The sequence below is a fragment of the Penicillium rubens genome (genome assembly GCF_028828025.1).
Source record: "Penicillium rubens strain IBT 27055 chromosome Unknown utg000004l_segment0_segment0, whole genome shotgun sequence".
Taxonomy (NCBI): Eukaryota; Fungi; Ascomycota; class Eurotiomycetes; order Eurotiales; family Aspergillaceae; genus Penicillium; species Penicillium rubens.
In genome coordinates this window covers 4,144,760-4,164,586 of record NW_026890602.1, presented here as the reverse complement: position 1 = coordinate 4,164,586, position 19,827 = coordinate 4,144,760, and the positions used below count along the sequence as shown (strand labels likewise).

Sequence of the window (19,827 nt, the reverse complement as noted above, 5' to 3'; positions counted from 1 at the left end):
TTAATCCCTCTATACTTTAGTTCGTTTATAGACTAAGTAGTTATTTATATATTATTTAATATCTATTATCTACCTAGGCTAATAGTATCTTATAGAAATAAGCTTCTTTAGCTTTTCTATATTAGGATATAAAGTTATTAGTTATTAGTATATCTTATTAAATAGTCTAGTATATAGATTATCTTTATTAGGAACTTCTAGGCGTTTTTTATAAAGAAAGAGTCTATCTTAGAGGGTCTATTTTAGGTTACCCCCTTCTACTATAATCTAACGGAATTCGTCTAGCTCCGAACTCTTATAGTTTACCTATTTTACCCTATTAATAACTTCTTATACGTCCTCTAGTTAGATTAGATTTAGATTTAGTAGATAAATACCTTTCTCTAAATAGTCCTCTAGTAAGAGCGTTAACTACCTACTATTATCGATATAAGGTAACTCCTTTCTCGATAGCACGTCCGCTATAATATTTTTTTTTCCTAGTTAGTATTTAATTAAAAAATAGAATTATAAGAGGAACTTACTCTACCTTACTTATTATTAGTTTATTTATTAGGTAGTTATAAAGTATTCTAGAGATTAATAGTCTATAAGAATCTCGAAACGATCTTACTATACGAGACCCTTAAGCTCTAGTCTCTATTCCTATAATATATAGATAATAGTAAGGAGTTCCTTATCCTATACTTTATAGTTTAACTCTATAGCTTATATAGTTTTTAAATAAAAAGCCACTAGATACTAGAAATTATTATCTTTATAGTATTAAGATAATACTACTCCTATTATACTATCCGAAGTATTAGTTTCTACTCTTATTTTTCGTATTAGGTTATAATAACGGAGTATTAGTATAGTAACTAGCTTCTTCTTTAGGAGTATAAAGGGGGAAACACTATTGTTATGCCAGGTTTGACTAATGTCATGCTACTAGTGCCCTTTCGGGATAGTATCTCTTGGCAGTTAGTTTTCAATATAAGTGCTATTTTCTATGGTATTGCCTTAGTAAAAAACACAGCCCCCGAACATCTCCAGCCACAGAGTATATCTGCGGTCGGTCTGATCTTTACCCGCCCCAGCCCTTTCCATCTGATTATGAAGCTCCCCGTAAATCACGTGATCTGGATAGGGCTTGTTTGCTAGGGTTTGCCGAGTCCCCCCACAAACATTCTGGTCTCCCATAGTCACTTTCACCTGCACTTTCACCTGCACCTTTACAACCCCCTTTCCATCACTTACACCCCCTTTTTCATCAATTTTCATCGATTTTTCATCACTTTTCATCGATTTTCACACCTTTTGAACAAATCACGTGATCTGGATAGGGTTTGTTTGCTAGGGTTAACCGAGTCCGCACACAAATGAAAAATCTGCATGTCAATGTCAACGTCAATTTGCATTCCGGTTTCCTATAAGTAAAAGCTTCATTTTTGTCTGCATTTTTGCCTGCATTTGAAACAAATTAAAAGTCAAAATCAAAGTGCATTTTTAAACTAATGAAAACGGGTTATAAAAGTGCAGGTGAAAGTGCAGCTTTTACTATGGGAGACCAGAATGTTTGTGGGGGGACTCGGTAAAAACTAGCAAACAAACCCTATCCAGATCACGTGATTTATGGAGAGCTTCATGATCAGATAAAAAGGGGTGGGGGCGCGGGTAAAGATCAGACCGACCGCAGATGTACTCTGTGGCTGGAGATGTTCGGGGGCTGTGTTTTTTACTAAGGCAATACCATAGAAAATAGCACTTATATTGAAAACTAACTGCCAAGAGATACTATCCCGAAAGGGTACTAGTAGCATGACATTAGTCAAACCTGGCATGACAATAGTGTTTCCCTATAAAGGCTACTTTATATTAGGTAGACTATTCGTATAGGATATCCTATCGGGTTAGGCGGTATAGAGGCTTCGAAATTAGGCTATATCCTTAGATAAATCGTCGATAGAAGTTATAGAATCCGAGGAAGGATTATACGCCTTTTACTATCGATAGGGTCTTCTATAACTAGATATCTAGATCTTCTTAGGATTAACCGCGATACTATTTATACTTATAATAAACCTAAGGAACTTAGTCTTTATAATAGTAAATTTATACTTTATACGTTAAGAGAGTAACTTATAAACTAGCCTTCTATAGTCGGGAGAGCATTTCTCTTACCTATCTATAATATTCTTTAAGGGTCTTACTATGGGAAACGCTGTTGGCAATGGAGTTTACCTGCTGGCAATGGACTAGTGCCCCTTTCGGAAAGGTCGCTCTTGGCAGTCAGTTTTCAATACAAGTGCCATTTATTACAGTATTGCCTTAGTAAAAAACACAGCCCCCGAACATCTCCAGCCACAGAGTACATCTGCGGTCGGTCTTATTTTTACCCGGCCCTCCCCCCTCCCCTTTTCATCTGATTATAAAGCTCCCCGTAAATCACGTGATCTGGATAGAGTCTGTTTGCTAGGGTTAGCCGAGCCCCCCACAAACATTCTGGTCTCCCATAGTAAAGGCTGCACTTTCACCTCACTTTTACACCCCCTTTTTCATCAATTTTCATCCATTTAAATAGATCACGTGATCTAGATATAGCAAACAAACCCTATCCAGATCACGTGATTTGTTCAAATGATGTGAAAATTGATGAAAATTGATGAAAAGGGGGTGTAAAAGTGATAAAAAGGGGGTTGTAAAAGTGTAGGTGAAAGTGCAGCCTTTACTATGGGAGACCAGAATGTTTGTGGGGGGGCTCGGCTAACCCTAGCAAACAGACTCTATCCAGATCACGTGATTTACGGGGAGCTTTATAATCAGATGAAAAGGGGAGGGGGGAGGGCCGGGTAAAAATAAGACCGACCGCAGATGTACTCTGTGGCTGGAGATGTTCGGGGGCTGTGTTTTTTACTAAGGCAATACTGTAATAAATGGCACTTGTATTGAAAACTGACTGCCAAGAGCGACCTTTCCGAAAGGGGCACTAGTCCATTGCCAGCAGGTAAACTCCATTGCCAACAGCGCTTCCCCTTACTATAGATAAAGATATTATCTATAAAGGTAATTATATATTTATCTATATATTCTTATAAGATATTATTTATAAACCGCTAAAACGTAGCCGGTCTATTTATTAACCTAAATAGTATTACCTTATACTTAAAGGATCTATACTATATCCTAAAGGTCGTTAAGTCCTCCGCTCCTAGGGTTAAACGAATCTAATAGAAACCCTATCTAATATTAAGCTTAGTAAAGTACTTCACTTTACTAGTTTATTAAAGCACTTTATCGATTAGAGGGAGTAGGTAATAGTCCTTTTTAGTAATTATATTTAACTTTCGGAAGTCTATATAGAAGCGGAGTCTACTACTAGGCTTCTTTATTATTAAGATTAGAGATATATAAGGGGACGTACTTAGTATAATAAAGCCTTTATCTAGATTCTTAATAATATACTATTTCGCCGCCTTTAGCTTATTAAAAGATAGCTTATAAAAAGGGTAGTAACCTAGTTATACTTTAGCTTTAAGAATAATATTATAATCTATACTAGGTCTATATAAGGGTAATTTATCTAACTTCTTTTTTAAAAATACTTCGGCTAGGTTATAATACTCTAGTAGTAATATCCTTTTAATCTCTTAAAGTTTAGAATTCTCCTCGATAGATAACTTTATAGTAAGAATTTAGTCTATCTTATAAAGTAAGATAGTAAAGATCTCGATTCTACTTATAGGGTCTCTCTTTTTCTATACTTTCTATCTATCGAATCCGACTCTTCTAATTATACTAATATCGATTATAGGAAGGGGAGGTTTATCTTCTTTTTTATAGGAGAGCGGAATATTTAGTATCTTATCCTTAATATTTTATACTATCTTTCTCTACTCTTATATCTACTAGTATCTATACTAGCGCTTATAGATATAAGGATAGATATCTTTCTTTAGTTTCTATATTTCTATAGTTATCTCTATTAATTTAAAGAGATAATCTCTCCGGTCTATATCCTTCTAGTAAATATTATCTTATAGAGATCTCTATAGGATAGTCTTTAGGGTTAGGATAGAGATCTTACTCGCCACTTTATTAAAGAGAGTCCTTATATCTAGCTAAATTATCCGGTATTATTAATAGTTAAGAAGGATATTATATTTAGTAAACTATATCCGCCTAAAGATAATATTATATCTTCCTAAATCTATAATTAATATAGGGATCTATTATTAAATCCTTCTATTAATATAAATTGTAAAGAAAGCTATATACTATATTAGTTCTACTAGTTTACTATTAAAACCTCGCACTAGATATTTATAGCCTAGTCTTTCTACCCTAAGTCCGAAACGCTTACCTAATATTATAACTATTAATAAATTAATAAAATCTACTCTAGTATTACTAAGTACTAAAATAGAAAATAAGTATCTATTATATAGGGTGTTAATATATTTGCCCCCCCCCTTTAGCTATTCCTACCCCCCCCCTACCTGATTCTACCTAATTTTCTAGTAGAATTCTTTTCTATTAGGTAAATCTCTACTTTTAGAATATTGATTTATATAGTAAAAAATGCATGTTTATAATAAGAAAAAAAATGCTTATTCCTATATAATTAAAGTTTTTATTCGTATATAACCCCCTATTTTACTTAGTCTATATTAAATCTCTATAGTAGCTCGGGCCTTAGGCTTAGCCTAAGTACCTTAGCGCCTCGACTATGAGATATTCCTATACCACGACTACGAGTTATTCCTATACCACGACCTCGAGTTATTCCTACGCTACGACCTCGAGTTATAACACTAGCGCGCTAAGTAGTACCGCGACTCCTCGCCCTTCGGTCTCTACCCCTAGGTTCTTATAATAGTGCGTATTCGAAAGAGGTAATATTACTTTTAAATTTAATTTCTATAAATCTTTACTTTTTATAAAGGGTACTTACTTTTATTAGGGGTTTATATAGTAAATAGAGGTACCACTAGGAGTGCTATACTTAACTAGAGAAAGCGGTGATTTAAAAAGGAAGGCGGTAAGAAGGGCGGTTAGCGGATGCCTAAATATTAAGGTAGGGGGGTAGGAATAGCTAAAGGGGGGGCAAATATATTAATATCTATTATATATTAGCTATATATTAAAAACTAAGCTATCTCTAAGACTACTAATTAACTTCTATAAATCTAGCGAGAATAGTAATACCTTCCGTCCGCCTAAGAGGGAGACTTTATCTAGATAGGAACTTTTCCTAAATCGGTATCTACTTTAAGCTTTATAATCTCGTCTATATAGAGAGGGTTTATAGTAGGAGTAGTTATCGCGATAGCGAGGGTCGGTTTCTTTTTCGGATAATTATAGGTTATATATCTATATTCCTTATAGTTAAAGTATTATCTTTCTTTTATTAAAGTCTCTCTTTCGGAGGTAGATAGACTTAGAGTATACTCACGCTTTATATAAAGAGTACTTAACTAGTTTATAGTAGATATACCTTTAGTACTAATAGTAGGGATTATAGATTAAGTATATAAAGAGGTCTTTATTTCCTACTAAAGACTAATCTTATATACTATACTCTAATAGCTCTATATAAATATATCGAATAAGATAGTATTTTAGTTAACTACCTATAACGTATTTCACAAGCGAGTGGCGCACACAAGCGAGCGGCGCACCCCATTAAAAACGCGTCCATGAATTAGCACTTTACCAATTCAACCACCCACCATACCACCAATTCGCTCCCAATCCTCTACAAATTCAACAGAGAGAGAGGGTAGGATCTTATTAGCTATTAAAGCTATTAAAAATCAAGAAATTAGCGCTATTCGTGATATAGCACGCTAATTCGAAGTCCCGGAATCCTCCCTACGCCGCCGCCTCACTAGTGTCAAAAACCGCGCGAGTTCTCGCGTAAATTCACATAAACTATTAGAAACCGAAGAGGAATCTCTTAAAAAATGGATTCTCTCTATAGATCGATATAGAGGCGCCCCCCGGCCTTCTATAGTACGAGAAATAGCGAATCTTTTAATATAAAAGCGTAGTCCTACCCCGGTTCTTTCGGTCGGCGAAAATTAGGTAACGAACTATATAAAAAGACGTCCTCTTTTATCCTCTCGGTTTTCGAAACGGTATAACTATAAGCGTGCGAAATATAAGGATCCGGAGATTATAAAGGGGTGGTTTAATCTTTTTTAAAAAACTATTATATAATTTAGGATCGATCCGGATAACGTTTATAACTTTAATAAGACCGGTTTCGCGATAGGATTAATAGCGATAGCGAGGGTGATTACGAGAAGGGAATACTACAGTCGGCGAGCACTTTTATAACCTAGAAATTGTGAATAGGTGACGGTTATTAAGTGTACGAATACTACTAGTCGGGCCCTTCCACTATATATAATTTTTTAAGGTAAGGTCTTTATTAAATCTTAGTTCGACGGTCTTCCTTCCGACTAGCGTTTCGAAGTTAGTCCTAACGGCTAGACTACTAATAAAATTAGACTTTGCTTACTTAAAAAGCTGTTTATCCCTAGTACTACGTGTATAAAGGGAGTATATCGGCTTTTAATACTAGATAGCTATAGAAGCTATTTAACACCGAGGTTTAATAAAATCTATAAAAAAAACTAGGTTATACTAATCTATATACCCCCGTATTTATCCTATCTTTTATAACCTCTAGATATAGGCTATTTTACTATATTAAAACGGGCTTATAGGAGACTAGTTAAATTCCGGATACGGTACGGATCTAATTATATAGATAAATTAGATTTCCTCGAAGCTTATCCTACTATATAGATAGAAGCTTTTAAATTAGAGACTATTAAAAATAGCTTCTAATCTACCGGTTTAATCCCTTTTAAACCGGATAGGGTGCTTTCGAAGCTTAATATTCGGCTTCGAACCCCTACCCCCCCCCCCCCCTAGCCGGGGTAGTGATTAGGATCTAAAAACACCTTTAAACTATATACAATTAGAAAAGTAAGCTTCCTCTATTAAAGTATTGCTTCGTATAAGATCAAAAAGTCCCCTAAGCCCGCTAAATTCCGCTATAAATCAGGTTTTAAAAGCCTATTAAATAACGATACAATCCGCTACACTTCTAGAGAGAGAAGTGAGTGATTTACGTAGTAAAAACGAGAAGAAGAAGTAAAAGCGTACTAGATCTAGGAAGTATCTATATATAGAGAGCGGTCTCTCCGTGTAGGAAGTATCTACGCTGATTATATAGCCGGTGGAAGTAGCTGAACCCGGTCCCGGTTAGTATAGTGAATCAGCTTTATAACCGCGTACGAAACCCCCCCGGGGGTGCGGAGTATATAGGAAGCTAGGATATAGGAGAGAGATATGTCTAGATAGATGATGTTTTTTTAAAAATTTAATTTAATGGCGTTTTGGTTGAGATAAATAGATTTGAAATTAGTATATTGGTTGGGGTGCGCCGCTCGCTTGTGTGCGCCACTCGCTTATGAAATACGTTATAACCTAACTCTAAAGTAGATATAGGAGTTTTAAATATAGATCACGCTTATAGTTTTTAGTAATAATAATAGCTTCTTCGGCGAGCTATATAAACTCTATAAAGAAATTAGTAAAGCTATCCTTCGGTTTTATCTTAAGCTTATAGTATATAGTATAAGCTTCTATATATTAGTTTAGGTTTATAAAGATAGTCTTTAAGTAAAGGATAATATCCTTAGCGTCTATATATAGGAGACTAGTATTAGAGCTTATCTAAAGAGTAATATATAGCTAAGCTTTACCTTTATAATAGCTCTAGATATAGAGCTTATAGTAAATAGGTAAAGGGTAATAGTTAGTATTTACTTTAAGCTTTTAGCGAATTATAGTTTTCTAAGTCTTAAATCGGACTTCCTTTCTATCGTTTAGTAACGTATTTCACAAGCGAGGTGCGCACACAAGCGAGCTACGCAGCCTAACCAACATGCCAATTTCAAATCCATTTATTTCAACCAAAACGCCATTAAATTAAATTTTTAAAAAAACATCATCTATCTAGACATATCTCTCTCCTATGTCCTAGCTTCCTACATACTCCGCACCCCCGGGGGGGTTTTGTACGCGGTTATAAACCTGATTCACTATACTAACCGGGACCGGGTTCAGCTACTTCCACCGGCTGTGTAATCAGCGCAGATACTTCTTGCACTAAGAGACCGCTCTCTACGTATAGATACTTCCTAGATCTAGCACGCTTTTGCTTCTTCTTCTCGTTTTCACCGCGTAAATCACTCACTTCTCTCTCTAGAAGTGCAGCGGATTGCATCGTTATTTGATAGGCTTTTAAAACCTAATTTATAGCGGAATTTAGCGGGCTTAGGGGACTTTTTGATCTTATACGAAGCAATACTTTAATAGAGGAAGCTTACTTTTCCAATTGCCTACAGTTTAAAGGTATTTTTAGATCCTAATCACTACCCCGGCTAGGGGGGGGGGGGGGGGGTAGGGGTTCGAAGCCGGATATCCAGCTTCGAAATCACCCTATCTAGTTCAAAGGGGACTAAACCGGCAGATTGGAAGCTATTTTTAACAGTCTCTGATTTAAAAGCTTCTATCCGTATAGTAGGATAAGCTTCGAGGAAATCTAATTTATCCACATAATTGGATCCGTACCGTATCCGGAATTCAACTAGTCTCCTATAAGCCCGTTTTAATATAGCAAAACAGCCTATATCTAAAGGTTATAAAAGATAGGATAAATACGGGGGTATACAGATTGGTATAACCCGGTTTTTTTCACAAATTTTATCAAACCTCGGTGTTAAATAGCTTCTATAGCTATCTAGTATTAAAAGCCGATACACCCCCTTTATCCGTATAAAAGTGGTCGGAATAAAGAGCTTTTCAAGCCAGCGAAGTCCAATTTCATTAGTAGTCCAGCTATTAGGACTAACTTCGAAACGCTAGTTAGAAGGAAGGCTATCGAACTAGGATTCAATAAAGACCTTACCTTTAAAAATCAAGCACGGTAGAAGGGCCCGACTAGTAGCATTCGTACACTTAATAACCGTTACCTATTCACAATTTCTAGGTTATAAAAGTGCTCTCCGACTATAGTATTCGCTTCTTATAATCACCCTCGCTATCGCTATTAATCCTATCGCGAAACCGGTCTTATTAAAGTTATAAACGTTATCCGGATCGATCCTAAATTATATAATAGTTTTTTAAATAAGATTAAACCACCCCTTTATAACCTCCGGATCCTTACATTTCGCACGCTCGTAGTTATACTATTTCGAAAACCGAGAGGATAAAAGAGGACGTCTTTTTATATAGTTCGTTACCTAATTTTCGCCGACCGAAGGAACTAGGGTAGGACCGCGCTTTTACATTAAAAGATTCGCTATTTCTCGTACTATAGAAGGCCGGGGGGCGCCTCCACGTCGATCTATAGAGAGAATCCATTTTTTAAGAGATTCCTCTTTAACTTCTATTAGTTTATACGAATTTACGCGAGAATTCGCGCGAAACGTAGTCCTATAAAGACGCGACCGGAGGGTTGATTTAGGCACTTCGAATCGGCGTGCTACTCCACGAATAGCGCTGATTTCTTGATTTTTAATAGCTTTGATAGCTAATAAGATCCTACCCTCTCTCTCTGTTAAATTTCTAGAGGATTAGGAGCGGTTTAGTGGCATAGTGGGTGGTTGAATTAACTAAGTGCTAATTCATAGACGCGTTTTTGGTGGGGTGCGTAGCTCGCTTATATGCGCAGCTCGCTTGTGAAATACGTTATAGGTATATTAGGTATTTTAGTAGACTTCCGAATAGTAGCGGTCTCTATAATTAGTACGCTAGTACTATACTAATTCTAGCCTTAAAGATTTAGGAGATAGAAGGTAAGTTTACTACGCTCGCGGATAGCGATATCTTAATAGGCGATAGCCTTATCTCGCTCGATATAGAGTGCTTCTATAGTATTATTAGGTTTAGTTCTCTCTACTCTTAGTATAATAATCTTATCTTCGGGTTCTTAGATTAGATTTTATAGTCTCTTATGATTATAAGTAAGCTTAATAAATCTTTTACTTCTTAGTATCTAATATAGCTATATACTAATTAGTTCTTCTTCTTTATTATATTTACTAGTATTAACTAGTCTCTATAGATCGGGGGTTAGGGTATATAGGTTATAAGTAGCGATAGCTTTTTACTTAGTCTCTTTATTAGATATAGGGATAGGCTATTTATCCCGATTCGTAGGTAGGTTTTATCTTAGTCCGACTATCTTAATTAATTAGGGGTTCTTAGTTTAGATTCAGGATTAATATAGATTAAGGTCTTAGCTATATAGTGCTAAAGAACGAAAGTAGGGATATAATAGGGCCGAAACTAATTAAATTAATAGTTTATATAGCCGTACTATTATAAAGAAATTAAGAGAGGTACTTAGTATTATATAACCTACTAGTTCTTTATAAGAAAAGAGTGTATTTAAATTTAGAATACTAAATATAAAGGGGAAAGAGAAAAAGGGGAAAGGATCGATACTATAAGATCCTTTTATACGTCGAGACCTCTAGTCGGGGACTTTAGGTAGAAATCTCTATCGACCTTCGTCCCGGACTCTAGTCTATTATATGCCTAGAAATAAATATTATTATATAACTATAAGAACCTCTAGATCGTTACACTTAGCGTCTATATATAGGATACTAGTATCGGAGCTTATCTAGAGAGTAATATATAGCTAAGCTTTACCTTTATAATAGCTCTAGATATAGAGCTTATAGTAAATAGGTAAAGGGTAATAGTTAGCGTTTACCTTATTAAGAGTTTTTAGCGAATCATAGTTTCCTAAGTCTTAAATCGGACTTCCTTTCTATCGTTTAGTATAGATATATTAGGTATTTTAGTAGACTTCCGAGCGGTCGCGGCCTCTATAATTAGTACGCCGGTACTATACTAATTCTAATCTTAGAGATTTAGGAGATAGAAGGTAAGTTTACTATATTCGCGGATAGCGATATCTCTATAGGCGATAGCCTCATCTCGCTCGATATAAAATACTTCTATAGTATTATTAGATTTAGTTCTCTCTACTTTTAGTATAATAATCTTATCTTTAAGTTCCTAGACTAGATTTTATAGTCTTTAGTAATTATAAGTAAGCTTAATAAATCTTTCACTTCTTAGTATCTAGCGTAGCTATACGCTAATCGGTTCTTCTTCTTTATTATATTTACTAGTATTAACTAGTCTCTATAGATCGGGGGTTAGGGTATATAGGTTATAAGTAGCGATAGTTTCTTACTTAGTCTCTTTATTAGGTATAGGGATAGGCTATCTATCCTAATTTATAGGTAGGTTTCGTCTTAGGCCGACTATCTTAAGGGGATTGATACAGCCACCCCCCTTTGGATCACACCACCCCCCTTTAGATCAGACCACCCCCCCCCCCCCCCCCCTGCCTAGAGAATCAGGCACCAATCCTACCGCCTTCCTACTCGGGTACCGCATTTACCTCGACACCTACACCTTCCTACCGCATTCCTCACCGCCTTCAAGGTTTTACACCGCCTTCGTGTCAAACTGCCCCCCAACACTATGGGACGACAGCAGATACCTGCAATTTATGTGCAAACACATAGTAAAAACATGTCACTTTTGTTAGCACCTATACATAGTATCCCCAGCACCCTTCGTTATCCCCAGCACCATCCCCAGCACCATCCCCAGCACCATTCCCAGCACCATCCCCAGCACCCAGACCCAGCACTAGACCTAGCACCAAGTCGTAAGACGTGAATGCAGACGTGAAAGGGGCCGGAAACGCGCGCGGGGAAGTGCATAAGCAGCGTATTCGATCAATATAAGTAAACAAATGCTTAATTCAATGATAATGTGCAATTTTTTCTGATCAAAATGCATGTTTTTTTACTATGTAAACCGGAATTCCTATGGTGGTGGCAGAATTATATGGCAGAAAACTCTACACTGGTAGAAAGTATAGCAGAATCCAGTGTCGCACCCGATCAGGAAGGCGGTATAGTGGGGGCCTGAATTCCTAGGCAGGGGGGGTGGTCTGATCCAAAGGGGGGTGGCTGTATCAATCCCCTATCTTAATTAGTTAGGGGTTTTCGGTTCGGTATAGGTTCGGGATTAATATAGGTTAAAGTCTTAGCTATATAGTGCTAAAGAACGAAAGTAGGGATATAATAGGGCCGAAACTAATTAAATTAATAGTTTATATAACGTATTTCACAAGCGAGTGGCGCACACAAGCGAGCGGCGCACCCCAACCAATATGCTAATTTCAAATCTATTTATCTCAACCAAAACGCTATTAAATTAAATTTTTAAAAAAACACATCATCTATCTAGACATATCTCTCTCCTATATCGTGGCTTCCTACATACTCCGCACCCCCGGGGGGGTTTCGTACGCGGTTGTAAAGCTAATTCACTATACTAACCGGGACCGGGTTCAGCTACTTCCACCGGCTATATAATTAGCGTAGATACTTCCTACACGGAGAGACCGCTCTCTATATATAGATACTTCCTAGATCTAGTACGCTTTTACTTCTTCTTCTCGTTTTTACTACGTAAATCACTCACTTCTCTCTCTAGAAGTGTAGCGGATTGTATCGTTATTTAATAGGCTTTTAAAACCTGATTTATAGCGGAATTTAGCGGGCTTAGGGGACTTTTTGATCTTATACGAAGCAATACTTTAATAGAGGAAGCTTACTTTTCTAATTGTATATAGTTTAAAGGTGTTTTTAGATCCTAATCACTACCCCGGCTAGGGGGGGGGGGTAGGGGTTCGAAGCCGAATATTAAGCTTCGAAAGCACCCTATCCGGTTTAAAAGGGATTAAACCGGTAGATTAGAAGCTATTTTTAATAGTCTCTAATTTAAAAGCTTCTATCTATATAGTAGGATAAGCTTCGAGGAAATCTAATTTATCTATATAATTAGATCCGTACCGTATCCGGAATTTAACTAGTCTCCTATAAGCCCGTTTTAATATAGTAAAATAGCCTATATCTAGAGGTTATAAAAGATAGGGTAAATACGGGGGTATATAGATTAGTATAACCTAGTTTTTTTTATAGATTTTATTAAACCTCGGTGTTAAATAGCTTCTATAGCTATCTAGTATTAAAAGCCGATATACTCCCTTTATACACGTAGTACTAGGGATAAATAGCTTTTTAAGCTAGCGAAGTCCAATTTTATTAGTAGTCTAGCCGTTAGGACTAACTTCGAAACGCTAGTCGGGAGGAAGACCGTCGAACTAAGATTTAATAAAGACCTTACCTTAAAAAATTATATATAGTGGAAGGGCCCGACTAGTAGTATTCGTACACTTAATAACCGTCACCTATTCACAATTTCTAGGTTATAAAAGTGCTCGCCGACTGTAGTATTCCCTTCTCGTAATCACCCTCGCTATCGCTATTAATCCTATCGCGAAACCGGTCTTATTAAAGTTATAAACGTTATCCGGATCGATCCTAAATTATATAATAGTTTTTTAAAAAAGATTAAACCACCCCTTTATAATCTCCGGATCCTTATATTTCGCACGCTTATAGTTATACCGTTTCGAAAACCGAGAGGATAAAAGAGGACGTCTTTTTATATAGTTCGTTACCTAATTTTCGCCGACCGAAAGAACCGGGGTAGGACTACGCTTTTATATTAAAAGATTCGCTATTTCTCGTACTATAGAAGGCCGGGGGGCGCCTCTATATCGATCTATAGAGAGAATCCATTTTTTAAGAGATTCCTCTTCGGTTTCTAATAGTTTATGTGAATTTACGCGAGAACTCGCGCGGTTTTTGACACTAGTGAGGCGGCGGCGTAGGGAGGATTCCGGGACTTCGAATTAGCGTGCTATATCACGAATAGCGCTAATTTCTTGATTTTTAATAGCTTTAATAGCTAATAAGATCCTACCCTCTCTCTCTGTTGAATTTGTAGAGGATTGGGAGCGAATTGGTGGTATGGTGGGTGGTTGAATTGGTAAAGTGCTAATTCATGGACGCGTTTTTAATGGGGTGCGCCGCTCGCTTGTGTGCGCCACTCGCTTGTGAAATACGTTAGCTATACTATTATAAAGAAATTAAGAGTGGTACTTAGTATTAGGGAAACACTATTGTTACTCCCGCTTCACTATTGTTACGCCACTAGTACCACTTGCGGAATAGTCACTCTTGGCAGTCAGTTTTCAATACAAGTGCCATTTATTATGGTATTGCCTTAGTAAAAAACACAGCCCCCGAACATCTCCAGCCACAGAGTACTTCTACGGTCGGTCTGATCTTTACCCCCCACCCCTTTTCATCCGATTATGAAGCTCCCCGTAAATCACGTGATCTGGATAGGGCTTGTTTGCTAGGGTTTACCGAGTCCCCCCACAAACATTCTGGTCTCCCATAGTCACTTTCACCTGCACTTTCACCTGCACCTTTACAACCCCCTTTCCATCACTTACACCCCCTTTTTCATCAATTTTCATCCATTTTCATCAATTTGACTATCCTGATTGGCATTGTGTCAATAAATTTGTATATTAAGAAATGCACTTCGATTCAATTTTTAATTGGTTTGAAAATTGATGAAAATTGATGAAAAAGGGGGTTGTAAAGGTGCAGGTGAAAGTGCAGCTTTTACTATGGGAGAGCAGAATGTTTGTGGGGGGACTCGGCTAACCCTAGCAAATAAACCCTATCCAGATCACGTGACTTACGGGGTGCTTCATAATCAGATAAAAAGGGGTGGGGGCGCGGGTAAAGATCAGACCGACCGCAGAAGTACTCTGTGGCTGGAGATGTTCGGGGGCTGTGTTTTTTACTAAGGCAATACCATAATAAATAGCACTTGTATTGAAAACTGACTGCCAAGAGCGACCTATCCAAATTGGGTACTAGTGGCGTAACAATAGTGAAGCGGGAGTAACAATAGTGTTTCTCTAGTATTATACAACCTACTAGTTCTTTATAAAAAAGAGTGTATTTAATTTTAGGATATTAAGTATAAGAGGGGAAGAGAAAAAGAGGAAAGGATCGACACTATAAGATCCTTTTATACGTCGAGACCTTTAGTCGGGGACTTTAGGTAGAAATCTCTATCGACCCTCGTCCCGGACTCTAGTCTATTATATATCTAGAAACAAATATTATCACGTGACCGTAAGAACCTCTAATATTATCACGTGACTATAAGAACCTCTAGATCGTTATATATAGTATATACCTAAGGTATCCTTAGATAGTACCGGTAAATTAATATAACTATTATTACCCTCTATAGTATACCTTACTATATATACTATTATACTAATAGGCCCCTATAATCCTTATAGTCTCTATAAGGATTATAGTATATAGTATATATAGCTATAAAGTCTCGTTAAAAACTAATATATAATTAAAAACCTTATAGGATAAAATATTATAATTAGAAAAGAGTGCTTTATAGCTTCTTATATCTTATATATTATCTAGCTAAACTATATCTATATAAGATTTATATAAGGTATAGTTAACGTTTTTCGTTAAGAAATTAGCTAGTATATATTTAGAAGGTATTTAGGTTATATTAACCTTTCCTTCTAATATAGCTTATCTTATAAAATAATATATAATTTTAATATACTTTAATCGCTTATAAAATTCTAGATTCTTAGCTAATTTCTTAGCTAACTTATTATTAACTAAGATTATAGGTATACTAGATATATACCCTAAATCTAGCTCTTTACTTTAAATAATTAAATATATTAGCTAGATATATAGCTTCTTTAGTAACTTCCTTTAAAGTTATATATTTAGCTTTATAGCTACTAAGTGCTATAGTCTTTTATAGTTAAGAATTCTAGCTAATAGGATTATTTAATCCTATATTAAGACTTAGACTAAATATATAGCCTAATATAGATCTTCTTTTATCTAGATTATTACCCTAATCTAAATTTAAATAACCTTTAATATATAGGTCTCTACCTAAATATTTATATACTAATCCTAATTTAGGATATACTAGTAAATATTTCTATATCCTATTAAGAGCTATAAAATACTCCTTACTAGGATTACTTATATATCTAGTATAGTATATAGTAGTAAAGGTTATATTAGACCTAGTTTTTAAGGCTAAATAGAGTAAAGACCCTATTTATTTCTAATAATCACTAATATTACTAGGGCTTATACTAGTAGTATTTTTCTTTAATTTTAGCCCTAGTTCTCCTAGTATTTTAATAGGCTTATAACTAAGATTATTTATTATAGAGAATTTATTTAATAACTTCTCTATATAGCCCTTTTAGTCTATATATAGTATTTTTATCTAGTAATTAATTTTGATATTATTATCTAGGAATATTAATACTATACTAATTTCTTCTATCTTTATATAGTTTAAATCCTTATATATAAATAATATATTATTAACGTAATATATTAATATATATTAATCTTTAGAGTTTATATATATACTCTTATTATAAGGGAATACTCTAAAGTTAAATTTAGCTAATATTTTAGATAGATATTTATACTAAAGTCTTAGACTTTATTTTAGACTATATAGTACTTTCTTTAAGAAGTAGCACTTTCTTAGGTTATCTTTTTATACTCCTATTAGTAGGATAGTATATATATCGGTATCTATATTAGTATATATAAAGGTATTTTTAATATTATATTATAGTATATACTAGCCTTTATTAATAGCTATTATTAATATTAGATACTATAACTTAGTTCTATATATAGTAGAAAAGCTCTCTAGGAAATCTACCTTTAGTTTTTAGTGAAATCCTTATATTACCTATCTAGCTTTATATCTAATAGTTTTATTACTATTAGTAATATAATCCTTATCCGGATTCGGATTATTTATAGGTTTTTTCTTAAAAACCTATTTACTTTTAATAGGGTTTATACTAGATAGTGTATCTATTATATTATAGGTTCTTTATTTCTCTAGTTCTTCTACCTTAGTATAGTAAGTCTTTAACTATTCGTCCTTTTCTAGACTATTAATAGCTTTTTAATAGCTATTAGATTCTAATAGTATTAAACTAGTAAGTATAAACCTACTATCTATATTAGTCTTAATTAAGCTAATATAGTTAGTTAATATAGTATCCTTTATAGTATATAATTTAGATATTTACACTTCTATCTTATAATTAGGATCTATAGTAATCCTTCTAGAGGTTTCTCCTCTAGTTAATACTTTATCTTCCTTATTAGGAGATATAGGATCTATATTAACCTTTTTTAAGCTTATAAGCTTAGTTTTTTTATAGGGACTAGTATTTTTATAAAGATTAGAATTTCTAGATAGTCTATCTAGAAATTTATTCTTATATATTATAATATCTTTAAACTATAGATATTTTAGTCTTTTATAGTCCTATAGCTTATAGTATTTATAATTACTATAGCCTATAACTATAGCCTCTTCCTTTCTAAGAGATAGCTTAGTTCTATATTTATTTATATAATAATAGGCTAAAGAGCCCTAGACCTTAATATTTTATATACTAGGTCTTTTATTATAAAATACTTTATATAGTATTTTATACCCTAATACTCTATATAGAGACCTATTATAAATGTAGATAGTAGCCTATAGTACTTCTCCCTATAAATAGTTAGGGCTTTTAGATTATATGAGTAATACTCTTACCCTATTAAATAGAGTAAGGTTTATTCGTTTAATTAACCTATTAGACTTCTTAGTATAACTAAAAGTAGTTATATAGTTAATACTATATTTAGTTAGGGCTAGTTTAAATTATTTATTAATATACTCTCTACTATTATCTATAAAGAGTTCTTTAATTCTCTTATTTTTAATATTTTTAATTAAGTCTTTATAATTTTTACATACTTTATAAGTATCTAATTTATTATATAGTAAGGTTATCTAAAGATATCTAGATTTTTTATCTAAGAAGGTAATATAATACCTATATTTATTATAGGTAGGTAGTAAAGGTCTACCTAAATCACTATAAATCCTATCTAAGATTTTATATTTAGTGGGATTATCTAACTTCCTATAGATATTTCTATTATCTTTAGATAATAGGTATACCTTATGTTTTTCTTTAAAAAAGGCCTTAATTTCTCCTAAAGATATTTTTATCCCTAGTAAATTTAATAAGAGAATTCTTAGAGCTTATATATTTATATACCCTAATCTTATATACTATAATTTAAGAGTATTAATAATACTATTATTTATAGTCCTTTCTAGAATATAGCTATTTTTACTAATAGTAGTTATACTAAAGTAATTAGGCTTAGTATCTACTAAAATAGTGTTTATAGCTTTCTTTAATATAGTAGTATTTATATAGTAGAGGTTATCTCTTTTAGTAGTAATAGTAACTATCTTTTTTAATAGTATATATAAATATATTTTATTTTTTATAAATAAAGTAATTAGATTATATAACTAGTATAACGTATTTCACAAGCGAGTGGCCACCCCACCGAAAAACGCGTCCATGAATTAACACCTTCTTCTTTAACCACCCACCATGCCACCAATCCGCTCCCAATCCTCTGCAAATTCAACAGAGCAAGAGGGTAGGATCTTATTAGCTATCCAGGCTTTTAAAAATAGAGATATTACATCTGTTGCTCTCGCTGCTCGCACTTACAAAGTCCCGCGTAGAACTCTCCGCCACCGGCTTAGTGGTATATAACACCGCGCGATTTCTCGCGCAAATTCGTATAAACTAACAGAAACTAAAGAGGAATCTCTTCAAAAATAGATTCTCTCTATAGATTCCCGGGGATTAGCTCCCCGGCCGTCTATAGTGCGAGAAATAGCGAATCTTCTCCTTAAAAAGCGCGGTACTACCCCGGTTCCTTCGGTCGGCGAAAATTGGGTAACGAACTATATAAAAAGACGCTCTCTTCTATCCTCTCGGTTTTCGAAACGGTATAACTACGAGCGTGCGAAATATAAGGATCCGGAGGTTATAAAGGGGTGGTTTAATCTTATTCAAAAAACTATCTTACAATTTAGGATCGACCCGGACGACGTTTATAACTTTAATAAGACCGGTTTCGCGATAGGATTAACGGCGACGGCGAGGGTGATTATAAGAAGCGAATACTACGGTCGGAGAGCACTTTTACAACCTAGAAATCGTGAATAGGTGACGGTTATTGAGTGTACGAATGCTACTAGTTAGGCCCTTCCACCGTGTGTGATTTTTAAAGGCAAAGTCTTTATTAAATCCTAGTTCGATAGCCTTCCTTCTAACTAGCGTTTCGAAGTTAGTCCTAACGGCTAGACTACTAACGAAATTGGACTTCGTTAGCTTGAAAAGCTCTTTATTCCTACCACTTCTGTACGGATAAAGGGGGTATATCGGCTTTTAATACTAGATAGCCATAGAAGCTATTTAACCCTAAAATTTGACGAAATCTACGAAAAAAACCGTATTATACCAATCTGTATGCCTCCGCATTTATCCTATCTTTTACAACCTTTAGATATAGGCTATTTTGTAGTGTTAAAACGGGCTTATAGGAGACTGGTTGAATTCCGGATACAGTACGGATCTAATTATATAGATAAATTGGATTTCCTCGAAGCTTACCCTAATGCACGAAAGGAAGCTTTTAAAACAGAGACTGTTAAAAACAGCTTCCAATCTGCCGGTTTAGTCCCCTTTAAACTAGATAGGGTGATTTCGAAGCTAGATATTCGGCTTACTACACTAACCCCCCCCCCCTAGCCGGGGTAGTAATTGGGATCTAAAAACACCTTTAAACTATATACAATTAGAAAAGCAAGCTTCCTCTATCAAAGCATTGCTTT

The 19,827-nt window shown here is 34.7% G+C and overlaps 1 protein-coding gene across 1 annotated transcript; it reads right to left on the bottom strand.

Moving 5' to 3' along the window:
- Positions 1 to 7,647: 7,647 nt before the first annotated feature.
- Positions 7,648 to 11,012, bottom strand: N7525_011513 (uncharacterized protein; the record flags this gene model as incomplete). Its single annotated transcript, XM_061215516.1, has 3 exons — positions 7,648 to 7,731; positions 9,871 to 9,933; positions 10,971 to 11,012. The coding sequence occupies 3 exons, from the start codon at positions 11,010 to 11,012 to the stop codon at positions 7,648 to 7,650; spliced, it is 189 nt and encodes a 62-aa protein (XP_061068028.1).
- Between the last annotated feature and the right edge of the window lie 8,815 nt (positions 11,013 to 19,827).